Below are 17,484 nucleotides of genomic sequence, written 5' to 3'. Positions count from 1 at the left end.
CCAAAATGAAATGATCAGTATTTTCAATCAAATAATTTTGGAAAAAAATTAGCTTTGAACTACAAAGTTGTAATTATTTTGCACTTATAGTTGACGAAACGAAAGATATAAGCAAGACAGAACAGTTATCAGTAGTAGTACGTTATTATATTCAAGGTTAAATACATGAAAGGTTCATGGGCTTTAAACCTGTTAAACAATTAAATGCGTCTTCCTTATTAAATTATATAAAAGAAATACTACAAAAATGTTCAGTAGATCTACAAAAATGTGTGGCACAAACTTACGACGGAGCAGCAGTAATGAGCGGTAGATTAAATGGTATTCAAAAATTATTTCGTGACGAAGTTCCGCAAGCTATATATGTGCATTGTTATAACCAGGGCTCGGGAGTTAAAGCATTTGCTTATTTTTATGGATTAACTTAAAATGTAGCAGAGTGTTATAGAAGTGTATGTCAAGTTGTAACACGTACAATTATGAAATTTGAAGGTGCCTTTTTTTGTTTTTTTTCAGCGATTTTTCAAAAAAAAGCTTATTTCCAGCTTTTCTGATTATTTTTGCTTATTTGACCAGTTTTTTTTACATTTTTATAGTTTTCTCCTGTAAAGTCGTTTTTGATAGAATTAAAATTTAAAAATAAATCTCATCTTATCTACGTTGTCACGTAGTTTGTCGCCGTCCAAGGCATCGGTGTATGGTTAACAAAGATATTCCAACGTTGAAAATGGAACATCAAGAACAAAGATAACAGTTTACATTTTATTTTTCAGAAAAATATCTTAGAAAACCCATAAAATCCTTAAAGTCTTGAAAGTGTAGATTTACTTTGATTATGTTTGATTTTTTAGTTAGAATTTTATAGTTTTTTTTTTTTTTAAATATTTTTGCTTAATTTCAAATTTTTTAAATGCTTATTTTAGTGCTTATAATGATGTTTTTAAGCGCTTTTTTAAGTGTTTATATTTATGATTTTAAGTGCTATAAGACCCGAGCCTTGGTTATAACCATAAACTAAATTTAGTTATTGCCGACATATGTAAAAATATTAGTGATGTAAAATTATTTTTTGATTTGGTTGAAGAGATATGTTTTTGTATCAGGTTCGGCAGTTCATTCGCTTTTTATTGACATTCAAAAAAAAAATTAACTTACATTCAGTTGTAGAATTGAAAAAAATCTGTCCAACCTGATGGACAGCACAAGTTTTTGCAACTTTGAGTCTTAAAAAAGTTTTAAGTCCATTATTAATTTTACTCCATAAATTAATTAGCGATAAAGGAGATCGTTCAGTTACCGCTAAAGGTCTTTTACATCAAATAGATTTTATAATTTGTATTAAATTTGGTAGTATTTTCTAACATACTAACTATGTTCAAAAAAGTTAGTGATTTTTTACAAGGCGTTATTGCCGAAATGGCAGAAAGTATGGTATTAATAAAATCGTTAATTATGACACTTACAAATATGAGAAATGATTCAAATGATTGTCTTAACGAATGTGATGGATCAATTAATTATATATGTTTTGAAAAAATGTACGAAGAAGCTTTATATATTTGTAGAGAAAATAATATACCATTACCCAGTGAACAAATCCAAAAAATAAGAAAAAAGCGTGTTCCTCAAAAGTTTAAATCATTTTTTATTGATGAAAACATATCATTAGAAAATGAACAAGCTCAATCAAAAAATGATTTTCGTACAAAATTATTTTTTTCAATTTTAGACAAAATTAACGAGTTAGAAAATCGATTTTCCATTAATTCCAGTATTTTGTATGCTATTGATTATCTACATCCAAAAAATGCCAATTTTCTGAGCTATGATGACCTAAAACCTTTAGCCCAACATTATAAATTGGATACAAAATTACTAAAATCAGAACTTAAAATAATACCAAACACAATAAAAATTTACCAAAAAGAAAATCAAATAAAAACCACAAATTTGATGAATTTTGTTGATTTATTGGAAAAATATAAAATTGTTTTTAATGAAACGTACAAGATGGTTATAATCTCTATTACAATTCCGGTATCAAGTGCAGGGTGCGAAAGGACTTTTTCTTGCCTAAGGAGACTTAAAACATACATGCAAAATAAAATGACGGATGAACGCCTATCAAATTTATCTATGATGAGCATCGAAAAGAAGATAGCAAAATCTCTGGACTTGGAAGAAGTTGTAGATAAATTTGCTATAAATCATAATAATCGAAAAATTATTTTAGTATAGACTATTTTTTTAAATTGTATTTATTTTAACATATATTTTATGTATATATTTATTATTCATATACATTATAATCATTATATATAAGGTTTATATAATATTAAGATAAAAATTATCTAATTTATTTGTTTATCAAATTTAATTCTTTTTGTACCTAATTACATTAATTATTATATTCAGAAATTACAATTTTATTATATTATAAACAATATACCTATACATAAACATAATTCTATAAGTGTCTAATGTGGGGCCGTGGGGGGAAGTAAAACTGTTGGCCACTCAAGAAAAATATTTGCCATAACTGTGCCACCCTAATTATTTAATCCTAGCTACGTGCCTGAGAAAAATTAAACGAAAACTAAGTAGCGGCATTATCAAATCACGCGCCCGTCATAATCATAGATAATAGAAGAAACAATTCCATATTGCATAGGCCAAGAATCATTTTTAAATAAGCATATGCACAGAGATAATTTAATAAATTTAACAATCAATAAATATGTTGACATTCGTATTTTTCACGAAATTAGAAAAATAAATGATAACAATATTAAGGAAAAACGTACCCGAGCTAAGTTAACAAAGCTTATTCATTTTAGTCATGAGTAAATAATGTCAATATACCGACTTATGGATCCAAATTGTGATTTATATATTTATTTAAGATTCGACATAGGTAATATCATTTTAATTATAAATTATAAGTAAATATAAGTATGATTTTGTAATTCAATATTAATATTAAAAATTAACATTAAATATAAAATATGATGAATAACAAAAAGAACTGAATATAAAATACACCTATTATAGTTATTGATTATTATTTTTTTTTTTTTTTGTTTATTAAATGTTTTATTCAATCTGTTACGAAAAAGAACAATAAGAACAATTGAGGAAGTAAGAAGAAAAAAAAATAAAAAAAAAAAAAATTAAATTATAACGAGGTAAATATAACAGAGCGTAGAAGCCTCCCAGAGGAGGATTATTTAAATTTACAATTTGACATTTTGATAATTGATAAGACCCCTTGTAACCTCAAAATAAATATTTATTCCCGTGTGATAAGTTGTAATGGCCCATAGAGTAATATAGAGTAATATTACTCTATGTAATGGCCTATCCATTCTTCTATTATCTTTGGTCGTTGTCAGCGGTAGTAATCCTCCACTTACAATGTAACCAATTAAGCGGCCATTCTGGTAAAAGTGAAAAATATACAACGCTCAAAAGATGGCGTTGTGCGCCGTATCGCCGCCGTCCCAACAGACCGTAATCACGCCCATCGTCTACGCGACAGGATCCACGCTTCATAATCGCGGGAGCGGTACATTATTATTTCACTGACGGTTGTTCGAAACGTTTCGCAACAATGTAGTTGATCATTGTCGTCGTTGTATAACTTGCTACTGTCTAGCGCACGGTACGTGACTCCTAACTATCGAGTCGCAAGCTATTTATTCATTATTCATTTAACCTCTTGTTTACTTAAAAATATTAAACAATAAATAAAGCGTACAAATTATTATACATCATAATTTAATTTATATTTTTAACCTAATTACTTTTTAAAATACAGGTAAAATAATAATTTCATTGCTATTAAATAATTTTTTATAGTAAATGTATAGCGTCGTATATGATTTGAATGACAGAAATTATGAATTTAATTAAGGCATAGTACCTAATTGCTGTAATAACCTAATGTTTTACAGATTACTAAACTTATGGGTTCAAAATATTCATATATTTAAAAAATATCTGTACAAACTACACATATTCATATAATAACTTTTCAACGGCGCACTTAGATTTTATTTTCGTTTATTTTTAGCAAATTAATGGTATTTTTCCCCAGGAAATCGTCGATGACGGCGATGACTATATAAGGTAGTATGTGTATTGCCAAAATTGTTTTATTTTTCTTATAATATTAATACCTATATATATATATATATTGTAGTATTATGCAGTCCCAACAATATTCAATAAAAATTATCCAGGTCTTTCAAGATCTTTCACTGACTTTTTTATATAATTTTTAAACATTTGAAAATTTTGAAAATTTAAAATGCATATATCTTTGGTTTGAAAAAAAAAATCGAAAATCTGACACATAGTTATCTAGATGAACTTCTCAAGTTTATTTTGGTGACGAAATCATTCGTTTTATGACTAACGAGGGCTAAGGAAAATGCTAAGTACAAAAGTATGTTTTTACGGTCGAATTTTGCTACCAGAACGGATTCTTAAAGGCTGCGACGTAGCCGGGGGGGACAATTTATAACCCCCCCCCCCCCCCTTAATGTCTCTTTTAATTTGTAAGATATACAATTATTATAAGACATATTTATAATATTATATCATATGTTATATCATAGGTATAATGTTATACCGGTACTGTCGAACATTAATTTGTTATAAATCTTATTTCATACATCTTTCTTAGAAGCTTGTACAAAAAATAGTTGTATATATGAATTATCAATTTATATTCATACAAACATGTTCTCGGAATTATTGTAGTTAATCGGTTATCGTAATCTAGTTCAGCAGGCACAGATACAAGGGGAGCATAGGAGTGATGTACCTCCCCCCAAAAGTCACGAAACAAAACAAAAAAAAAAAAAATTATAATATTATATGTTAAGCAATGATAAAAATTATATTTTTTCTATGTAACTATGTATTGACATGTTTTCAAAAACTAAAAGAAAATTAGATTTCATTTTATAATTTTTAATTTAATTTCATATTTAATATTTTTCTTTATTGTTTTTAAATAAAAAGTTTTCTTTTCAGTGTAAATATCTACTTTTTTTTAAACTTTTAGTCGAAAGTTTATTTCTTTAGAGTGTTAAGAAATATTTATGGTAAACAGTAGGTAATACTTTAATATAAAATAATAATATAGAATAAATAATCTAAATATCTTAATTTATATCTTAATATATAATAATTTAATTTTATATACTATATTATGACTACGATAAAAAATTACCCCCCCCCCTAATAATTATTCTGGATCCGTGCCTATAGCCAAGGACTCTCAAATTTTTATAAACACAGTACCCCTTTTTATCAATAATCTTTTTTGGGTACCAATTAAAAAAAAGTAATAATTTTTAATTAACTGGGTTTTAATTTTAAAGAGCATAACAATATAACTAGAAATATTTGAAATAATAAAATATTGTATATTGCAGATTTTAATTACTATCATAGTTCCGAGAATTTGTAATGTAGTCCAGTGATTTTCAACCTTTTTCGAATCGCGACCCCCATTTTTTTTTTTTTTGTAATGCGACCCCTTAAAAAAAAAAATGTTATTCTATTCAACAAAATTTAATTTAATTAATGATAAAATATTTACATATGAAACACAATTTTGATTAATTAACACTTAAAAATTTCACAAAATAAATAATTTACTTTGTTTTTTTTAAATAATATGGAAAAATCATTTCATTCATTATTTTTGGCGACCCCCAGGTTGAAAACCACTGTTCTAAGGGGTCGTTAGATCAATAATTAAGACTTCTGTCATCATGATGATCAAACAAAGTAATATTTTGCCGCCTGAGAAAAATCAAACTTTCAACTATAGGTTTTAGTCTAAATATATATTTTTTAACTTGCTTTAGGTGCTGGAAACTGATTTGGTTGATTACTTCTATTTCAGGATTATTATAAGAATTTAAAAATTTTTTTCCATTCAATACAGAATTCTTATTGAACAAATTTTTATTATTATTATATGACATTTTGTCTAAATAAATCGTACTTTATACAATACTATTATAATTAAAACATTTATTTTAATAATAAAATATATTCTTAATATATTATTTATCAATACGCCATACATCAATGAGCAAATTAGTCACAATATTAATTTTTTTTTCTTAAAAATGGGTTAACCTATGAAACGTTTAGGAACTAGTGAACTAGTATATAAAAATAAAAGTGATGGTAATACAAAATGTTGCTCAATATAATATGTTGATAATAAGTAAAAACCATTAAATTTATAACATAATTGTTTATTAAATATACTAAAATCATTTTGGACAGCTATTTTCTAATTTCAAGTTTTGATAATTAGGGAAAAAAAATATTTTTATTTTTCATCTTTATTCAATGTTGTCACGGAATTTTTATAACAATATAATAATAATAATAATAATAATAACTTTTTTATATTTTTATTATGAAATATATGAAAAAAAAAAGATTATATCTTATATTTAATGCGATCAGTTCAAAATAACAATTCTAGGATCAAAGTATAAACATCAAATTTAATTTTTGATGTTGTATGAAATCCTAATATGAAATAAAAACCTTAAATTTTGAACTGAATTAGGTACAAAAATAAAAATGAAATTATTATTTATCAATTTACGAGTCTTCATACAGTGGCGTGTTATCACCCATAGAAGATTCAATCATTGATCTAGGGCTATTGATGGTATGTGGAGTTGAACGACCAGATCTTGGTGTCCATCTTGAGCCAGGTGATGCATACCTCATATCTGAAATATTTTCATCATTGCGTCCAGAACGTGATGAGGATGCATAAATACCAGGTGACTCCTCTCCAGGATCCATTGTAAAAGGATCATAAGGCGTTCCAGAATTAGAGGATGGACCTCGTGGTGATTTGGTTGAATGATGGGTAGAAGTTGTGTAATTATTTTTATAGTTCTTTGATGGTGCGGGAGAGTGATATCCATATGATGAGGCACTTGGGGTAGGTGAAGGAGCATCACTTCGTGGAGTGCTAGTTTCCCTTTCTCTGTTCATGCTATAACGATGGTTATTATACCTAAAATAGTAAAATCCACCAAAATTAATAAAATAATTTAGATTTTTTTTTTTTTTTTTTTTTAAAGCCAATATTACATAATTCAATATTTATTCAGGCTAAAAAAAAAAATAATTATGTTAAATTTTTACCTGTTGCGAGGTGTATGTCGTCCTCCATCAGACATTGGTGTAGAATATCCTTCTCCTCGTTGTTTAGCAGCTTTAGCCCATTCTTCAGCCATACGTCTCCAATCACTTGGATCTGCTGATGGTACAGGTGGTCTAGGGACAGAAGGCCTAGGACTACTTTGAACAATGGGTGTGAGAGAACTAGGATGAAGAAATACACCATCATGAACAGGTGCTTGAGTAGTACTGTAACGAGGAGTAGTATAATTTCCCATGTAAGGAGTCTGTCCTGATGGCGTATAGGGCTAAAATATAAATCAATTATTAATATATAGTTTATTTTGTAAAATTTGATTGACCAAATTTATTACAGTGTTATAAGCAGATTGTTGCATATTATTATATGATGCATGAGGAGATTGTGAATATTGAGGTGTGGTATTTGAGTGACTACTATGACTGCGATTCATTGGTGAGGGCTCTAAAAAAAATATAATATAAAATAATAAATTATTTTTTATTCAATAAATTATATAATATTTGCCTGTATGTGGAGAGGGCCCATATGTTTGCCCTGCTGAACGGGAAGCAACTGGTGTCACATGAGGTGTTGCATCTCGGAAATGTTCTTTATACCATCGGAATAATGATCCAATAGAATCAAAATTTTGGCTACGAAAACGATAACCATCTGGTGTAACAGTAATGTATTCATGTTTTGATCTACGAGTAGGTAAACACGATAAGAGAAATTTGCCTGCATATTTCTGTAAAAATAAAGATCTTATGACTAATGCATAAAACATTGTTTTTCATATGTAAAATTCAAACAATTATTATAAATTTAAAGTAAAAATTGTATTTGCCAGTACAAAACATTTTTTTATTTTAAATATAAGTAATCACATTAAAATAATATTGTTTTTAAAAAAAAAAAAAAAATAAATGATCAAGTATAATTTATTAATATTATTTCTATGAAAAATTATGAATCATTGAAATGTCATGAAAATTGTTACTTTTATTAGATAAATATATGTACTGGTTTTAGACAAAAAAAATCTATGAAATTTATTAATAGGCTTAGGAGGAAGTTATTACATTAAAAAAGATTACATTATTGCCATAAAAAATAACCAAAATTACATTTAAAAATTGCAATTAATCTTTTATTTACCAATTTAACAGAAATTAAAAAAAAAAAAAAAATAATTGTACAAGTACTTTTTAAAAAGACTATTATATTACAAATGTGAGTTATTTTAAAAATTGCAATCAAATTGAAAAAAACCAAAAATTTCAAAGTTGCATTGAATTTTTTTAAGATTTTAATTTGTATTTGTATGGAACAAATTTATAAAATTCTTAGTAATATTAAATAAATCAGAATAGAAAAAAGTTTTAAATGCAACAACTTCTGTGGCCTACTTTTTACTTATAATATTAATTAAATTTAATAAATAACAAACCTGCGAGACAGACACAATGTAATGAATTTTTGAAGGATTATTAGATTTTTCTTCACGGAGTATTTGTTCAGCTTTTTCAATATTGCCTCCATCAGTATTCCGATAATACCTGAATCTTAATAATTCCCTTGCATTGGCAGCCATTGGAGTAATGTGCCGTGCAATAATTTCATCCAAGTCTTCAAATTCTTCAGAACCAATCCAAAGCGAACGTCCCAATGAAAATGCATTGACTTTACCTTTTTCTTGTATGTCAATATGTTGATATACATTGTCTGCTACTTTCCATGTAACAGTTAAATGATCAGCACCTTTACTTGATGGTCTAATAATAGCATCCCCTTGATCAGAATTATTCAATAGTTTAACAGCTTCTCCAAATGAAACATTATAGAAACAGGGATGAACAATTACACGTTTAATATATGTCTGGGCATTTTTTAATTTATTCTTATCTAATTCAGTCTTTCGCTGTCTGCTTTCAGTGTCATGATCATAATAAGGATCTTTTTGAGGTCGCCATTGATGTTCTTCATCTTTTAAATCAGAACTTTTCGATGTAGCTTCAAATGAAAATCTATCAGGTTCAATTTTAATAATTCGACAATGTATAGCTTGATTAAAACGAACTCGATCTTCAGGATTAGCTACATGAGTATTTGATAAATTTTTCATAGCTATAAACCCACTAATACCATTGTCTAATCTTATACGAATTCCAGATGCTTGACCAGGACAACCACCAGCATCAAAATGGTTCCATACCTATTATTTAATGATAAAAGAAAAATTAAAATAAATATATCTAATAATTAAGTAACAATAAACTACTCACATCAGATAATTCAAGGAAGTCATTTTTAAAACAAAATGGGCATTGCCATAAGCCAGTATCATCATTTCTTACTGGATTTGCTTTGTCAAGCTGATCATTTTGTGGTTTCCTTCGTGCAATTCCAGTGACAGTAGCAAGAACCATTTTTCCAACGAAAAATGTTTCTTGAGTCTCCTTAGTTAGTAGTTCAAAAACTTGTCCAGGATTTGGAGGTTTATATGCTACTCTTAAATCTTTATAACGGTGATTTAACTCTTGGCGAATATCATACAATGTAATACTTTTATTACCAAAACCCTAAAATAGTTTCAAATTTAAGTAATACATTTGTTAAAGTATAAATGTATTTTAATATACCTGTCTTTCTAATTCTTCAGCAAATGCATCTAAATCTAAATCTTTAAGTCTTTCTGGAGCATCTAAAATTTCTTCTAGAGCTCCAGCTGGATTTGCTTCTTCATCATCATACTCAAGAGCATCTACTGCCATTTTTCTGGCCCATTCATATGTTTCTGGATGCACTCTAGATCCATCTAAAACTTCTACATATGCTTCAGTACTATCACCCAAAGAATTTGTATCAATTTTAATAAATCCAGCACAGTTTATAAATATCTTTGGACCCATATGACACGAAGTAACCAGTTGCGTTCTATTTTCTAAACGTTGATTAGTCTGCTTCATTAGTTTAATTAGTGCAGTAGCTTTTCTAGGTCCTAAGCCACAAACGAATTGTAAAAGATTGGGCGCATAAACACGTTGAACAACATCATTTATGTCAACACCCACTTCATTAGTTCGATTTATAAATTCTTGGTATAATCCATCTAGTAATTCTTCTTGGCCCAAAAATTCCTGTAAGTAAAATTTAATTTATAAAAAATTTAATAATCTCAAATATAAAACCATATTAAGTTACATATTTAAAGTTTAATAATTTAAATAATAGTCTACTTAGTATTTAAATTAATTTTATGTATTGTAGAAACTTAAGATTATTAAAACTTCTATAAATTAATAAATACTTGATATTGATGATAACGAAGACATAATATTTCATCATCTGTTGTGCACAGTTGAGAAAATTCAACCAAAGGATCTTGCATTCTACGGCCTAAGGAAATAGCTTCACGTAAAAGTTGTGGATAATCTCTGAACTCGTTCTAATAAAAATAATACAATTTAAAAAAATACTAAAATGCCAAATATTTATATATTACCTCTCCTTTGATAGAATTGGCATAAATCCTAGCAAGATGGTTATCTAATATTTCAACTTGTATTTGAGGAAATTGTTCATCAACAACTAGTTGATCAATAACTGCTTTGATATCTCTAACCAGCCATAATGCATCTCTAGACTCAGCTCCAATAACTACCACATGTGGTCTTTTAGAAATCATAAAATTTCTTATATGATTAAAATCAGCATTTCTTTTTGCTTTTACATCATCATTAAATGCTCTTTTCATAATATATGGCAAACGTAAATGATCTTGAACTTCACCATCGGGTGATAAAATACATGCAAATGATGCTTGCTCATGATCAGGAGAATATGCCAATCCCATGACCCTAATGCCTTTACTAGCATCCCAATCATCATCATCTTCATCTATTTCTGGTTTATATGGACCCACCTAATAAAAATGTATTTCAATATTTTCTGATGAAATTAAAATAATATAAATACTCACAGCTAACCAATTAGCTAGTTTATGTTTACAAGCTTTTAGTATATGTTCTTTTGCTTCAGCAAGCAAATTTCGCCTTAATTCCTTAACCATTTCAGGCATTAATAATTTTCTATAAGCTATGTCAACACATTCACGTCGTACGTCATTCCACTGTTGTACATTAGAACTAAATTCATCCTAAGATAACAAAACTATTTGTAAAGTTCATATATATTAAGTATTTTTATATATAGATAATTTACTCTTATATAAAGCTGTTTGACTTCTTCTATATAAGGAAGGGTACTTAAGCCATCTACTTCTTCATCAAATGAAATAGTAAGTAATTTATCATCTTCAGCCATTTGTAATTTTAAGAAGTCATCTCTAACTAAATCTCTTACTGGTTTACGTCGAATATATTTCATTCTTTACAAAAATATTTATTATTAAAAATAAATAATATTTTTAAAATAAAATTATATTAATATTTAGACTTGGGTAGTATTTCGAATACAATATTCGGAATACTGTATTCAGAATATTTTTTAAATCTTTTTTTTGAAAGTACTCAATAAAGTATTTTGAATATTTATAACGAGTACCGTCAAATCATCTCTTTATTAAAGGATTTTAATACTTCTCCGTCGTATCTTGTATAAGCTAAGATCAGGTATTTATTATTGTTGTAAACCATAAACTATAAGAGTTATGTAATATAAAAATACAATAAAATAACATATATTTAATCTACAATTTCAAATATTTCTGTTGAGTGGATATCTATTATTTTTATAGTATGAAAACTAGAAGTATTTTAAAAGTATTCAAAATACTATTTTTTGTAAGTATTTGAGTATTTATTCTAAATATTTTTAAAAAGTATTTTACCCAAGTCTGTTAATATTATATATATATATATATAATTATAATTGATAAAAAAAACTTACGAATAACAATTATGATTTTCATCAATTTCTTTAATACCTCTTTTGGTTGGTACAATATTTATTTTAGCACGATCAAAGAATGTCTCCCGTAAACATTTTCTTATAAGTGGCTCTCGAGATATTTGACATGCCACCATATACTTGCCAGCTTTCAGAACTTCATCAGAAGTTTTTAATAATCTATAAATAAATAAAAATAAAACTTTTATTGAATAATTGAATTTATATACATACTCATTGCAGTATTCTCCAGCAAGTTTATATGGATCAACAGATTCTTGATCTACTTCATGTCTTTGGTAATTGTCACGAACATTTAAAGCAAAAAATTCAGGTCTTAAACCAAAACGTTTGGCAAAACCAGCTAAAATAATTAATAAATATTTTTTACTATGCCATTATTAGGATAATGTACAAGAAACAATTTAATTTTGACATACCAAGTCCTGCTTTTATGCACATGGTATACGGTCCTGAACTACTAGCAGGTTTCACCGTTTCAGTATTTGAACCATCATCATCTAAATTATCAGTATCTTCTTCATCATCAGGTACTTCTTCACCAGCTTCTATTGCAAGTTTTCTTCTTTCTTCTTTTAGATCTCTAGCTTTTTTTTTAATTTCTTTAGATTTTTTTCTAGCATGTTCTTGCATAGCAGGTACATCATTAGCATAATACAACATGAATTGTCCTTGAATATCTTTTAGTTCTTCATTTGTTTGTACTGCACGTAATCTATCAATATCTTCATCTCTAATAACGCGAATATGATCTGGTATAGAAGCAATTGTATCCACAGAATATATTTCCATTTGGTAATCATGCATCTTTTGCAATAATTCAAGTAACATAGTTTTGCGAGATTTTAATTGACACCACTAAAAAAAGATTTAAATTACTTTATTATTTTTTATTTGATATTTTAACTATTTATAGTCATTACAATGACTTAATATTATGCAACTTGCCTTAGCATCAAAATGGTAAACTCTCCACAAATCATTAATATCCAATTCTGGTTCAACATACTCTTTCCTGTAATATGCTAAAAATGGAACTTCAAAGTTTTGATTTCGCATAAAGTCTAACGCTTTTTTAATTTTTCCAATAGTTTGAGGTCCTTTTTTGGATTGAACTCGAGGATCAGCACCACCCTTATTTTCCTAAATTAACATAAACATTATGTTATTAGAAAAAGATAACAAAATAATTAGATTTAGTAGACATTAAAATTGTACTATTGATTTTATAATTTAGTAATTTATTATCATAACTTATTCTATTTTTAATTTACTTGTGTAGTAATTGTAGGCTTGCTAAATGCTTGTTTGTAAATCCATTCTGCTTCATCATCCAATTCATCAGAACCTTCAGGAACTGGTGTTACAGGAATATCTCGTAATTGCATTCTTTCAGGTATATCATTATTACGAATCTAAGCAAAGAAATTAAGTTAAATTTAGGAATAACAATAATTATGTAATGTATATAGATAATTTACTTGATTGTCTAGATCTGTAAAGTGTCCTCTTTTCAATTCGATTGGTTCATAAATTTCAAATATTGATTTTCTAGTAGCTTTTCTACGTTTTTGAGGTTTTGGCCTTTGTCTTCTTTCGCCATCATCTTCATCTTCTATGTAGTCATCATCAGATACGTCGTCTTCATACTCATCATCATATTTTTCAAATTCATCATAATCAAAATCAACACCAAAAATGTCTTGGGCTTCTTGAAGAGCAGCATCATGATATATGTGTTTACGTTTTTTCTTTTTTTCTTTAATTGGTCGTCCTTCATCATCTACAATAAATCCATCATCATCTTCATCAGAATATTCTTCTCCATCTTCATCACCTTCTATATTATAATTATCAACTCTTTCAGCTCTTGAAGATGCACGTTCAGAAGTTCTTTCTTCTTCCTAAATTTCAAAAATAAATTTAATTAAAAGTTCGACAAACATTGATATTTGTGTAATGTTACTTACATTATCAGACATATCAAATAAGGTGTTAGCAATGGCTTCTCGATCTTCCGTAGCATTTTCACCAGTACCTTCATCATCACTTTCTTCATCTTCTAAACGTCTTAATCTTTTAAATCGTTTCTAAAAATAATTTTTTAAAATATCAAATTATTTAATATTAAAATATGTAATGAATGAAACCTACCCTTCGTTCAACTTTAACACCAAGATTTTCTTCAATTAGATCATAATCATCTTCTTCAAGTCGATCATCAAAGTCATCATCTGATTTTTTCCTTTTCTTAGAACCATCTGATTCATCACCAGATGCATCACTTTCTTCAATTGGATTGTCATCAATTAAATCTTTTAGTTCTTCACGTATTTTATCTTCATCATCTAGTAAAATAATATAATAGGTAAAATTTACATAATATAAAGTTAATTTAAGATATTTTCTCAGATAAATTTCAGAACATATCTATTTTCAATATTTCAACAAAATCTATAAGATTTTGGAAATAGAGTAAGTTTCAGATTTGCGCAGTGATTTGTCATCATTGAAAATTTAAAAACTATTTAATAAGTATTATTTATAAAAAAATGAGCTTTTAAAAATAAATATAAAATGAGTCTTTCTTATGGACTAGAACAATTTTAATTATTATACTTTTAAATTCTAATTTAATATTCTTCAAAGATATGAAGAATAAAGTAATATTTTTTAAATTAATAACTAGAAGTTAAAAGTTATGCAAAATGTAAACCTAACTGACAATTTATAAGAGTATCTCATTGAACATTTTATTGTATACATCTCAAAATTATAATGAAATCTTATTCATAATTTTAATTATGAAGTTTATTAAAATCAGACATACAACTTTTAATACTAAATGTTATACAATTGTCAATTAAAGTAGATGTGTACAGAAACAGTAATTTTCAGTTTTACCCAAACAATATATTTTTAAGGTTACTTGAAAGCAACTATCTTATATTTAATATTTATTCCACTAATTTCTAGCAAAATAAATTGAAAAATGTACATAGTAAATTTATTAGAACTTAGGAAATATTAAAACGAAAATGTTTTAACCTCTATAGGTGGACAGAAAATTACAGTTTTAAATATCTTTAAATAAAATTAATTGCTTGATTGTATTACACTGTATAATTTAAAGAAAAAATTGATAACATTTGAAGTAAAAAAGCCATAACATCAGCTCAAATAAATTATTAAAGTTATTTGCCTTACAAATATATTACATAAAATAGTTTAAGAACTATAAAGTACCTTCATCATCATCATCATCACTTTCCATTGCTTTAATTCTTTTAGCTTTTTTCTTGTCAATTTCATCCAATTCATCATCCTTTAAAAATTAAAAACAAAATAGCTTTATAGTAGATTACACTTTAGTTATATTAAATTATAAATATGATAGTAATATTTAAAAATTATAAATATATATTAATATTATAAATTTAATTAATATTTAAAAATATTTAATATTAAAATGTATTTGAATATAGTTACTTACTTCACTTTCTTCTGCTTCAGAGTCAAGAAACTGAGACATTTTTTTGATTTAAATTCCTATTAAAAAAAAAAAGAAATGTTAAATTAATAAGTTTTGAATGATTATCGCTGTTATTCTAATACAATTTCAGTTAGTGAAATATATAGATTTATATACTCTGGATAAGATCAATAAATGAGCAATTTTAAGAGGTTCATGGTATAAATGTACTGTTAAATATTAGAAAAAGAAGCTATACTCATGGCAATATGCACCACACATTTTTGAGAGAACCGTCCACAACTCACTAAAGTTGAATAGCCCTATGTTAAGTTTTCAACAAGGCTAAACCATTTAATGTGGATCAAAAACAAAACGTTAAGAATCGAAATTATTTAATGAATTGATTAACAGTAATTGGTAATGGAATGTGTTGTCTTATTGGCTTTGGAATTATTCAGAAACGCAGTCATGCAAACAGGTGCGCGCGGAATACGTTGGGATAAAATGTTATCGTGAACAGTCGTTGGCTTCATCAACGGTTCTAAAATGCCGCTGTGGACGTCGTTCGATTCGCAATGCGAGTAGACCGTAGTCCGTGTGCGATTGGAAGAGGTGTAGCCGTGAATTGGCGGCAACGTGACCGTCGTATCGGGCAGCCCACGGTTCGCTAAGTTGCGTTCCGGGATTGTGGGAAACGCAATGTGAGAATACCCATCGAAAAGAGTCACGTACAAAGTGCGAAGCAGCAGGCAGAGACGACAAACGCGTATGCAGTACGGTTCGTTCAACAACGATGACTGCTTAACGAGTACAACGTGCGGCGTGTTTTGATGACAATGGCAGACATTAGCAGTGGATTGCGGTCGTCATTTATCGACAGTTGGCTTGTGGTGTTGTCATTGGAAAAAAAAATACGGGACGGCCATTTTACAATATTACGTTCTTATCAGTCTCGCGGAAGCACCACCATCGTTGGATCCGCGATGGCACCACCGCCGCCACCGACAAAAACGACGACGACCACACGCGCAGTGTAACCGCCAACACGTTGGTGTTACCAACTGCGGATTATTACCGTACGACTACGAACATTAACCGGAACGCATTGATGGACGGCGGTCGGCAGCCATTCAAGGTCGTATTTGGGTGGGAAGGGGGCATTCGCCCCCCCATTACACGTATTTTTTTTTAATATAATACATTGATTTCTTTAAAAAAGGTAATGCATAAATAATTAGGAATATAAATTCCTAGTCTATCATTATATGATAATAAATTCATTTATATGTCAATTTGGTCACGAGTATCAATTTTTGTTTATCTTCTTATATCATAACATTTGTGGTTGTGGAACAAATAGACGAATGGATCTTCGCAGGAAAAATGTTTTTGTGTCCGTATATAATATTGCCTACATTAAGCCCCTTTTTTACACCTAACAAAATGTGATAACATTGATAAAATGATAAAATCATTTTCATTATAGTGGTTTTATATGTCGCTAAATTTATATTAAAATAGTTAAATACATTAATAGTTAAATAAATTTAATAATATACAATTCGAAAAAAAAACACAATATCGTAATATAAATTTAAAAATACACAATTCATTGCGAATATTTCAAGCGAAAATATAATACAAATGTCTTAATTAGATTTAATATTTTGTATTTTTGTTATAAAAGCGTATCTAGCTGTTTAAAGTTTAAACCATGGGTCCCTTCAACACAGATTTAGTCATTTCCAAATGAAAATATTATATTTTCCTAAATTTGTTGCAAAATCATATTGCACAGTATTTAAAAAAACAAAATTGGATTATTAATACAATTTACTATTTGTATGGTCGCCCATAGGTAATATTTTAGGGGGGGGGGGGG

The 17,484-nt window shown here is 27.8% G+C and overlaps 1 protein-coding gene across 1 annotated transcript; it reads right to left on the bottom strand.

Annotated features, from left to right (window-relative positions):
• Positions 1-6,429: 6,429 nt before the first annotated feature.
• On the bottom strand, positions 6,430-16,602 carry LOC112692889 (transcription elongation factor SPT6). Its single transcript, XM_025567704.1, has 22 exons — positions 16,335-16,602; positions 15,621-15,676; positions 15,374-15,452; positions 14,282-14,475; positions 14,098-14,217; positions 13,609-14,031; positions 13,402-13,542; positions 13,076-13,270; positions 12,547-12,985; positions 12,341-12,470; positions 12,107-12,286; positions 11,420-11,585; positions 11,178-11,354; positions 10,701-11,120; positions 10,506-10,643; positions 9,838-10,335; positions 9,481-9,777; positions 8,646-9,410; positions 7,721-7,943; positions 7,548-7,657; positions 7,198-7,481; positions 6,430-7,066 (listed from the first exon to the last, which is right to left on the bottom strand). The coding sequence occupies exons 2-22, from the start codon at positions 15,657-15,659 to the stop codon at positions 6,640-6,642; spliced, it is 5,445 nt and encodes a 1,814-aa protein (XP_025423489.1). The 5' UTR covers positions 15,660-15,676; positions 16,335-16,602; the 3' UTR covers positions 6,430-6,639.
• Between the last annotated feature and the right edge of the window lie 882 nt (positions 16,603-17,484).

The sequence above is a fragment of the Sipha flava genome, unplaced genomic scaffold (genome assembly GCF_003268045.1).
Source record: "Sipha flava isolate LNK unplaced genomic scaffold, YSA_version1 78_pilon_pilon, whole genome shotgun sequence".
Taxonomy (NCBI): Eukaryota; Metazoa; Arthropoda; class Insecta; order Hemiptera; family Aphididae; genus Sipha; species Sipha flava.
This window is presented reverse-complemented; position numbering and strand designations above follow the sequence as displayed.

Coding starts and splice junctions, on each gene's coding strand:
- LOC112692889 (XM_025567704.1), bottom strand. CDS start 15,659: ATGTCTCAGTTTCTTGACTCTGAAGCAGAAGAAAGTGAA. Junction 11,121..11,177: donor AACTAGCTAATTGGTTAGCT/GTGAGTATTTAT, acceptor CATTTTTATTAG/GTGGGTCCATATAAACCAGA. Junction 9,778..9,837: donor CTGAAGAATTAGAAAGACAG/GTATATTAAAAT, acceptor AAACTATTTTAG/GGTTTTGGTAATAAAAGTAT.